At 53.5% G+C, this 10,178-nt stretch overlaps 3 protein-coding genes across 3 annotated transcripts in view; 2 read left to right on the top strand and 1 right to left on the bottom strand.

The window, feature by feature from the left end:
* The window catches only part of PTSG_10221 (AP-3 complex subunit sigma-2), a gene marked incomplete at both ends in the record, with an annotated part of 1,788 nt that extends 1,516 nt beyond the window's left edge, over positions 1-272 (top strand). The window contains one exon of the mRNA XM_004988503.1: positions 192-272. Coding sequence (XP_004988560.1) covers positions 192-272 — 81 coding nt within the window. The remainder of the gene's footprint in view (positions 1-191) is intronic.
* Positions 273-984: 712 nt separating this feature from the next.
* PTSG_10220 (uncharacterized protein) lies at positions 985-5,709 on the bottom strand. The gene is made up of 10 exons (XM_004988502.1): positions 5,572-5,709; positions 5,191-5,273; positions 4,561-4,616; positions 4,238-4,422; positions 3,933-4,006; positions 3,432-3,563; positions 3,135-3,252; positions 1,972-2,582; positions 1,490-1,648; positions 985-1,299 (listed from the first exon to the last, which is right to left on the bottom strand). The coding sequence occupies exons 1-10, from the start codon at positions 5,654-5,656 to the stop codon at positions 1,201-1,203; spliced, it is 1,602 nt and encodes a 533-aa protein (XP_004988559.1). The 5' UTR covers positions 5,657-5,709; the 3' UTR covers positions 985-1,200.
* Positions 5,710-5,867: 158 nt separating this feature from the next.
* Positions 5,868-10,076, top strand: PTSG_10219 (26S proteasome non-ATPase regulatory subunit 11). The gene is made up of 12 exons (XM_004988501.1): positions 5,868-6,105; positions 6,424-6,525; positions 6,843-6,967; positions 7,096-7,170; positions 7,495-7,664; positions 7,831-7,913; positions 8,113-8,177; positions 8,330-8,462; positions 8,772-8,863; positions 9,034-9,138; positions 9,465-9,613; positions 9,867-10,076. Exons 1-12 carry the CDS (start codon positions 6,021-6,023, stop codon positions 9,946-9,948), a joined length of 1,266 nt encoding a protein of 421 aa, XP_004988558.1. The 5' UTR covers positions 5,868-6,020; the 3' UTR covers positions 9,949-10,076.
* Positions 10,077-10,178: the final 102 nt, after the last annotated feature.

The following is a 10,178-nucleotide window of genomic DNA, read 5'->3' as shown; positions in this document are numbered from 1 at the left end:
CCCAACTTAACTTGTATGGCAACACTTGCCGTTGTTTCGTCTGCATCGAAGAAAGCACCTCCTTGCTCACACACACACACACACACACACACACACACACACACACACACACACACACACACACACACACACACACACACACACACACACACACACAAACGACGACTTGTGGGTTGCTTTTGCACTTACAGAGCAGCTCGTTCTTGCAGGCAATGAAGGGGTCAAAGGCGGCGAGCAAAGTCAAATCCATTGGCTCTCGCCTCGGCCACTGACACACGTACACTCCCCGTCCCCCCTTTTGTCACACTGCAGTCCATCTCTGCACGTGTGTTCGTGTGTTCGTTTGTTTGTTTCTTGTCGTGTGCGCGGTATGTTCACCCGCCCGCGTGTCAATCTAGCGTGTGTCTTGAACTGTTTTGTCTTTCGCTTCTCTGTTCTCGTGCGGGCTCTCTCCTTGTTGTGCTTCGTTCGTCAGTCTCTGTCACGAAAGATTTCTTCGGTGCTTGGCGCGCGCGCGTGTGTGTGTGTGTGTGTGTGTGTGTGTGTGTGTGTGTGTGTGTGTGTGTGTGTGTGTGTGTGTGTGTGTGTGTGTTGTGCTTCTTCCTCCCCCTTCTCCTTGTTCTTCGTGTGAGTGGTACTGCTGCAATGTTCTCTGCTGCCGCTTCCTTCCATTCGCTACTGCCCCAACCACCCACTATGTTCCTTTCCCCTCACTCAGCCTTATTCCTTCATCTTGTTAGGTCGGCCAACACCATCTCTCCCTTCTCCCTCCCTTCTACCCAAACACAAGCAAACGCAACCCTTCTTGCTTCTCGTTTCGTGGTGTGTGAGTCCCACAGCACGTCTCATGTCAAACAGCCATTTCCTCGGTGGCCACAAATACCATAAACCAACCAAACACATCAATCGGCGAAACGGTGAGCAGGGATACCACTAGCAGCAATCACAACGAACCACACACACACTACTTCATATGTGGTTCAGTTTGCTGTTGTTGGTCAGTTTATGTCAAGCGAGGCTTGGTGTTGCTGGTGTACAGAGGCAAGTGAACAAGGGAAAAAAAGAGGGGAACAAGGGAAGAAGAAAAGGAAGACACGAATCGCAACGTCAACCACCGCTCGCCATCACCTACTAACTTGTCAAACAGCCCAACAACGGCCACTCAACCTCACATCACACACACACACTTGTACTTTCGCATCACTTTCGGGTCCTGAGGAACCGAGTTGCTTCCTTGCGCGGGTCTTGCATCAGCCTTTGCGTTGCCTGCAGAAGCTTCTCGCCATGGCCTTGCGAAACCTGAGCAGCAGCAAAGCACAGGAGTAGAATAGCCGCGCAGCACTTGTAAGGACGCGGCGGAAGTGATCACACATGCCCATGCACCAACAAACAACAACAACAACAACAACAACAAAAGTTAACAACAATGAACAACAAGCGAACAAACAAATCATCAACAGCAACCACCACCACCAATTCCCATACGCACCGTAATGCTGGCGACGTGGATGGTGTCACCGTCAATGTAAAAGTCAAGGGTGTCAGCGCACTGCCGAGTGCCCGCAAGTGGTTGCTTGCCGGCAGACCAAACCAGCTGGTTCGTTCGCCTCTTGTGTGCATGCAGGTGAAGCCGCAACTCATCCTCGTCCTGCCATACACGCACGCACAAACGAAGCAAAGGTGAGTCCAAGTAACAAGGGTGACGACAGTAATTGCTGGGAAAGCATAAATGACGAGTGACACAGCAAAGACAAACACAAATACACAGCGTGCAGGCCTCAAGTATGAATTATCGAGAACAAATCAAACGTTCTCATCAAGGAAGATATTCAGGAGGAACAATTGTTAAAATGGTCTCTCACCGGCCGCACGCAAACACACACACACACACACACACACACACACACAAACACAAGCACATCAACCTGCGCAAACAAAAAACCACATACACAAACGAATACAAACCCACACCTTGCCGAGGAGGCTGGCGAGCTTGGAGATTTTGAGGGATTCGTAGAGCTTGAGGTAGGAGCGGATGTTGACCATGTTCTTGCGGCGGCGGAAGTCGCGCAGGAAGACCTGCAGCTGTGTGTCGGTGGCCAGTTTCGAGCTGGAAGACGCAGTGTCGTCACTCGCCGCATCAGCAACCTCATCTGAGCCGTCGAGCGAGGCAAACATCACGCTGGGCTCAACAAACTTGGGCGCGCCCTTCTTGAAGAGGGCGGCAGCAGCCTCCTCGTCGCCGTCAGCAGCCTTGCGCAGGTTCTCGCTCTCTGCGCGGTACATGTCCTTCACGGCGCCGTCCTCCATGGCGTGCGCAAGCGCAAGCAGCGCTGTGATGTGCTCGCATTTGCTGCGGATTGTGTGGTAGTCGCTGTAGTACATGTTCTGTGTGTCGGTGGACCGCGTGTAGTACAGAATGTCCTCAAAGCGGCCAATGGCATCGTGGTAGCGGCGCGACATGAGGTAGCAGAAGCCAACTTGGTGGTAGATGGTCACCTGGCACGTCAGCACGTTGCTGATCAGCTTGGGCTTGCTCAGGTCAATGTTGCGCACGGCCTCCAGGGCCTGGCGGTAATCACCTGCGAGGAAAACACGCGCACGCACGCACGCATCAAAAAACGTCAGTGTCCGCAAGATGCGACAGGGGAGGGGGAGAAGAGGAAAGGAGAAGAGAAAGACCGTCAAGGAAGGAAAGAAAGGGAGAGGGAGATGAAGAGAAAGAGGGTTGTCGCCGCCCCTCCTGAGGCCATCGCCAATCAAGCATGAAAGCTTGTCAATGACGAATTCGTGGGGTTAGGCACGAGCGAAGGACGATGAGGCTATCGTTGTTGAATCGCTTCTTCATCAACAGTCATCGGCAGCAAAGTACTCACGTACAACGCCATCTCAATGTCGATGCTTTGGACGATGCGTAACACAAATAGCAGAGAAAAACAGAGGGAGGGGGAGAGAGGGGGGAGAGAGAAGGAGAGAGAAGGAGAGAGAAGGAGAGAGAGAGAGAGAGAGAGAGAGAGAGAGAAGCACAAAGAAAAGAAAGAAAAATTGAAAAAACGAGGAGCATGCGACACCAATTCCGCAAACGAGCAGCAGTTGCTGAATAAGAACGGCAAACAACGGTCGCAGCCGCTTACCCATGAGTGTGTGCAATCTGAGCGAGCCAACCAGGCTGAAGTAGCCAAGCATGCGGTAGAGCGGGTGGTTGCCAAACTCGTCGGCGACGTCCGCGGGGTTGTCGCCCCGTTGGAAGGCCTATGACCACGCAGCGCCAAAACAAAACGGCGTCAGTGCGCGGCAACAAAATTCGTAACAAGACAAACCAGTGTGACCACAAGGTGGCAGGCAGGGCAAGTGAAGGGGCTTCACGCATGCTCTCTTGCCACCAAGAACGACAAAAATCATCAGAAGCAAAATCAAACACCTTAGCGTACCTCCAGTTGCTCGTTTATTCTCGAGCGGGTGATGAGCTGGTGCAGAACGTTGAACACAACCTTGACGTCCCAGTCCTCTGGATACGCCTGCTTGTGCGCTTTGTAACCCTTGTGCTGCACAAAGCCCTCAAACTGTCACCATGATCACGCAGGCACAAAAGGTGAACAAAACACGGCAACAACAGCAACACACACGCACAACGTGAGAGGGTGGCCATCGAGTCATGGAGTGACCGAAAGGGGGTGGCAGATGGAAGAGAAATATGGCGGAGCAACAGAACATCGGAAAGAGCACCGAGGGCGCACACGTCTCAGGGTCTATGTAGTGTTTCAACAACTGTGCACAGGCAGCAAACTGCCCATGCTGTTCAGGACGATAACGCAGTTTAAGACAAGTCCATCACAGACGTGCAGGGCGCAACAGCACATGCAGAAGAACAAGCGGGGATGACCAAGCATGCAAACTTGCATACACTGACGGCGTGTTTGGCTGCTCCGCACCTGGTACACAAACTCGTCAATGATATCCCACAGCCACTGATCGGGGAGCTCAAATGGGACCGGCGCATCCGCATCTGCAAATGTCAACAAATGGAGACGCAGACCAGAGTGCACGTACCAGGCGATGAGCGGAGCGGTGCACATTGAAAAAAACAACAATGACGCCGGCGCGTGGACAGCAGGCACGAGGCCTGACGTGGCCCATTGATGGTCATGGAAGGTACCACCAAAGCAACAAAACCAAGTAAAGGTGTTGGGAACAAACAAACAACAAGAACACCACCCACACTGCGATCAACACGCACCGAGGATGAATGTGAAGAGGGAAATGTAGTTCTCGTATGCGCTGTGGCGGTCAGCAAGCACGGGCTTGCGCAGCTTGATGAAGATGTGACGGTAGAAGAGCTCGCGGTAGAGGATCTGAAACAGGCCCTCGTCGATGATCTTGGCCACCTTCTGCGGCTCTGGCCACGTCTTCTCCTTGAAGTACCTAGAACAAGGAAGCAGCGTGAACTCGAAGTGTGAGAAAGAAGACAAGAGCCTGTGGGGTGTTGAGTAAAACCACCAGCCCTTGAAAGCAAAGAGACAATCATCACGCCATCGGGAAGAGGGGCTGTGCTGCACTGACTTGTCGGAGAGACGGCGGTAGTGCCGCTCGTAGAGGGAGCGAATGCGGTCAACATCCTGGTGTCACGCAGAGGGTGTGTGTGTGTGTGTGTGATGAGATGAGGATGGTGTCATCGGGTAAGAACGCAGATGGTCGTCGGTGTACCCCCCCCCCACAAAAAAGGGAGAGGTGGGCAAGCGGAACAACAAAAAGAAGAGGGGCTGAATGAGGGGTGCAGACAGGGGTGGAAAGGGGAAGGGGCAGAAAAGAAAATGGTATATGTCTTGAAGCGTTCCAAGAGGACATGGCACGGGGAATCAAGCGCAGGCCTCTAGGATAATTGCTCCAAATTGATTTCACAAGAAAGCGAACCATCCGCAGTCACTCAATTAACGACAGGAATGGATTAGTACTTGTTTCACAAAGGGAGGGGAATGAGGGGAAGGAAAAGAGGGAAAGGGGAAAGATCAAAGAGGGTGCGAGTTAACGAGGAAAAATAGGTAAGGAAAAGTAAGGCGTCAGGAATACATCAGCAGTGACACTAACAAGAGGTAGATACAAGGGAGGGAGACTGAAAAGGAGAAGCCAGTCAAGCAAGAATCAAAAGCAAAGGAAGGCTTGGTTTGCTGCTGGAAAGCACTGTCCACTGACCTCGGCCATGATGCTCTCGTGGAGCGAGGTGATGAACTGTGCCACTTCCTCATGGGTGATCTCGCGCAGCGTCTTTGGGACGTCTTGCATACAATACAATACACGGCAAGCAAAGGGAGAGGGAAGACCACAAACAAGACAGCAAGTGAGTAAGTGAGTGAGTGAGTGAGTGAGTGAGTGAGTGAGTGAGTGTGTGTGAGTGTGTGTGTGTGTGAGTGTGTGTCTGCTGTGGAAATCACAGAGGATTGAACATGCAACGACCCTTCTGCGTTGTCCATGTGTGTTCAGAGCACGACATACACTCCCACTCCAGCTCCCGCACATGATTTCTTCTTCCTCCTCCTCCTCCTCCTCCTCTCGTTCCCTGCAATTAAGGCTTACTTGCGGTCTCCACATCCTCCTCATCGCCAGCAAAGACGTTGGGGACGGCCGCCTCCGTGCGCTCCTCGCGTGTGGCTCGATCCATCTTCACAGGTCCAGATGTGTGTGTGTGTGTGTGCAGTGTGGGTGGTGGGTTGAATGAGCAAAGGCGCACAGCCACACACACGTGTGGCGGGTGGCAGCGGCAGAAGCGTATCCACCGTGTGCGCATTCACATGCACTTGTGTGCGAAACATACATCAAGGTCTGCAATTTCACAGAAAGATACGCCAAAAAGCTGCAACCGGCCACTGAACCCGCAGTCAAAAACATCATAAACTGTAGTAGAGAAACTGACGACAAACCATCCACCAGCCAGCCAGCCGACGAACAACGAAGAAGCAACCAACAACCGACCAAAACCAAACTTGTTGACGTGAGAGCATCACCAGCCAGCCAGCCTTGAGATCATGGCGGAAGCGATGGACACGGGTCCCGAGGGCGTTGCGTACGCTACAGAGACCGCAACCTCTGCCGAGGAGCTCTGGCCAAAGGGTGTGTTTGTTTGTTTGTGAATGAGAGAGAGTTTGAGTTGTTGATGTGTGATGTGTGGGTGTGAGTGATGCGTGTGCGTGTGCATGCGCATGTTCATGTTGTGTGTTGATGTGTGGAAGGGAACGTGATGTTTCTCCTTGTGTTGCTCCTTGTGTTGCTCCTTGTGTTGCTCCTTGTGTTGCTCCTTGTGTTGCTCCTTGTGTGCACAGTGTGCTGACGCTTGTGCTTGTTGCAACACAAAACACACGCACGCACGCGCACACCCACGCACACACCTTTCGACGCTTGTGCCGTTTGTTCATGGTGCTGCCCGAACAGTGACGGAGGACATTGATGTCAAGGACAAGAAGGCGGTCAAGGCAAAGGAAACGGCCATTTCCAACCTCTGCGAACAGCTCTACAAAGCCGCCGACGCAGACGGTACAGCATGTATAAAACGGCTGCACCTCTGTGTGTGTCTGTGTCTGCGTGAGCGTGTCTGCGTCAGCGTCAGCGTGTGCGTGTGTGTGTGTGTGTGTGTGTGTGTGTGTGTGTGTGTGTGTGCGTGCGTGTGCGTGTGTGCGTGTGCGTGTGCGTGCGTGCAGTTGAAGATTTTACGTGCATGTCCGTTGCATGCATACATGTATGCAAGTCCTCGTCTGCTCTTTTTTTGCCCATGCCCTGCGTCCAGGCCAACCGTCATCCTTCAGCCCCACTCTGACCGACCTTTTCATTCCCACCAATGCTCCCTGACGCAGGCTTGAGGCGGCTGATTGATGCCATCAAGCCGTTTCTCAACGTCGTCAGCAAGGCAAAGGGCGGAAAGCTGTTCAAACAGATTATCGATCGCTTTGTCGACCTCACCAATGCCACCGCGGACGAGGTGCGTGCGCCAACGGCGTGCGTGATGCTGCTGTGGTATTTTTCGCTTTGTGATGTGACTTGTGGCATGTTGGCCTGGCTTGATCCCTGACATGCATGATCATGCGTTGGGGGAATGTGTATGAGCAGAAGGTTGCCATGTGCAAGGACTGCATCTCATGGGCCAAGGACAGCAAGCGCACTTTCCTTCGCCAAGCTCTCGAGGTGCGTGTGTGGGTGTGGGTGTGGGTGTGGGTGTGGGTGTGGGGGTGGGTGTGTGGGTGTGGGTGGTGGGTGTGGGTGTGTGGGTGGGTGTGGGAGGGGTTGGGAGCACTGTGCGATTGTCTGTCTGTTAGCTGTGTGCGTGCAGTTGTGCTTGCCTGCCCTTGTATTTGTCCGCCCTTGTACTTCCCTCTGGTCCTTTCCTTGCCCTTTGCTTGCCCTGTGTCTGTTCTTCCTGAAAGCGAGTCACCAACATGTTCACACACACACACACACATTCACTCACATCCAACACACGCTGCGTGCCATGTGTCGCTGTGGCTGCAGGTTCGTCTCATCTCGCTGCACCTGGAGGCGGGCGAGTACCAGGAGTGCTTGACACAGATCCGCCCGCTCCTGCGGGAGCTCAAGCGCCTTGACGACAGGCAGCTGCTCATGGAGGTGCACCTCATGGAGAGCAAGGCATACTTCTTCCTCTCAAACTACCCAAAGGCCCGGTACGTACCCAGCAGCGGCGGCGGCGGTGGCCGCGATGTGATGCCTGGATCCCTGTCTGCTTGGCATTTAATTTGCCCTCCTTCCCTGCATGGCCTTGTGTTCCACACCTTCCTCTCACACACAAGACACACACACACACGCACGCAACATACTGCACGTGTGCAGTGCTGCGCTGGTTGCTGCGCGAACCATTGCCAACTCCATCTACTGTCCGCCACGCATGCAGGCCTCCCTCGACCTCCAATCGGGTGCGTGCTCAGCTGTGCGTCACATGAAAACGCACATGCACTGGTGTTCCCATCACGTTATTATGGTGTGCTCTGTTGTATCTTCCTCACTTCCTCGCCCTTTCGTTCCGTGTGTTTGTGTGTGTGTGTGTGTGTGTGTGTGTGTGTGTGTGTGTGCGTGTGTGTATGTGTGTGTGTGTGTGTTTGTCGTGCTGAGCAGGTGTTCTTCATGCACAAGAGGCCGACTTCAAGACAGCGTACTCCTACCTCTATGAAGCCTTTGAGGTTTGTTGTGCATGGCTGCTCGTCTGTGTCTGCCTCTCCCCCTCTCTTCCATCCGTCTTGCTGCCCGTCTAGTGTGGCTTGTGCTTGGCGGTGCCTTGCGTGCTACGCTCACAACCACACTCTGGTGGACCTGCATCTCCCGTTTTTTTCAGGGCTTTGACTCTGTGGATGTGCCCCAGGCTGCCCTGCGCAGTCTCAAGTACATGCTGCTGGCCAAGATTCTCCTCGAGGAGGCGGCAGACATCCCCGCCATCATCACAGGCAAACTCGCCCTCAAGTACTCTGGTATGCACGCCGAGTGTGTGGTTGGGTGGGTGGGAAGGGGAGGGGGTAGTTGTTCATGCACATGTGTGCGCGTATGTGTGGATGTGCACACACACACACACACACACATGTGTGTGTGTGCAACTTACAATGCAGACGAAGTGCCGAGGGAATGCTGCATTGTATGCACATGTCCATCATCCTGTCTGGCCACTCTCTCACAACGCCATGTTTTTTCCTTCCCGCCATCGTCTACTTGCAACCCCTTCCCCCTCCACCCACACACATACACACGCGCGCGTCCTCTCCCCCACCCCCTCTCCCTCGCAGGTCGGGAACTTGATGCCATGCAGGCCGTTGCCTCTGCAAGCCTCAACCGCTCCCTCGCCGACTTTCAACAGGCCATGACAGATTTTGCAAAGGTACATCCACCGCCCATGCCCTTATGTGTGGGCGTGGGCGTGGGTGAGTGGCAGTGGTGTCTGCCTCCACACGAACCCCGTGTTTGCTCTCTTTTCATTCCTGCTCGTACCTCCGTGCGTACTCACGAGCCACATGGACCGCGGGTGCGTATGCTGTCTGCCGTGAGCAGGAGCTCAAGGAGGACTTTGTTGTGCAGAACCACGTGACGGAGCTGTATGATTCCCTGTTGGAGCAGAACCTCATGCGCCTTGTGGAGCCCTTTTCCCGCGTCGAGGTGCGCTCTTTGCCTCAGGCAATCTCTCTACTTTCGTGTATGGCTGTGTGAGTGGGGGGGGCTTGTGCGCTTTCTCTCTCTGTCTCTCTCTCTCTGTCTCTCTCTCTGTCTCTCTCTCTCTGTCTCTCTCTCTCTCTCTCTCTGTCTGTCTCTCTCTCTCTCTCTCTCTCTCTCTCTCTCTCTCTCTCTCTCTCTCTCTCTCTCTCTCTCTCTCTCTCTTTATCTATCTATCTATCTATCTATCTATCTATCCATGTTTGCATGCATGTGCGTGTGTTTCGTGGTGCGGCTCACGCTCGTGCCTGCTGCCGGCACGTGTTTGTCAGATTGACCACCTGGCAGAGCTGATTGACCTGCCGGTGGATGCTGTCGAGCAGAAACTGTCGCAGATGATCCTCGACCACAAGCTGCACGGCATTCTGGACCAAGGTGCCAACTGCCTCCAGCTGTTTGACGAGGAAGCGCGCAACGAAACGTAGTGTGTGTGTGTGTATGTGTGTGTGTCGTTGTTGTTGTTGTTGTTGTTGTTGTTGTTGTTGTTGTTGTTGTTGTTGTTGTTGTTGTTGTGGTGGTGATGTGTTTGTGTTGTTTGACTGACTGTCCGTTGCTCTCCCTTGATTCGTGTCTGTTTGCGCTGCACTGCCTTTTCCCCTCCCCTCCTCGACACACACACTCTCTCTCATACACGCCCCCCCCCCCCCGCCCTTTTGTTTTGTTTCATGTCGCAGGTATCAGAAGACACTGGACACGATTGCGCAGACCAACCTTGTTGTGGATGCACTTTACAAAAAGGCCAAGGGTGTCGTGTAATTCTCGCCCGCACACAAGCACGCTTCAAGTGTTCTCGTGCGTGCTTGCTTCCTTCTCTGCGTTGTTGGTGCCTCTTTGTTCTGCTGGCACGTGCATGCAATACAATCATTACAGAAAAAGTGAAACACTGCCAGTGAGACGTTGTACTTCCCGCGCTGCCGTGCCATTACACACAGAAATGGGCGTGTTTTTCTCGTAGTATTATTGCTGGTGTGTGCGTGTAGTTTTGG

Source organism: Salpingoeca rosetta (assembly GCF_000188695.1).
Source record: "Salpingoeca rosetta unplaced genomic scaffold supercont1.35, whole genome shotgun sequence".
Classification (NCBI taxonomy): Eukaryota; class Choanoflagellata; order Craspedida; family Salpingoecidae; genus Salpingoeca; species Salpingoeca rosetta.
This window is presented reverse-complemented; position numbering and strand designations above follow the sequence as displayed.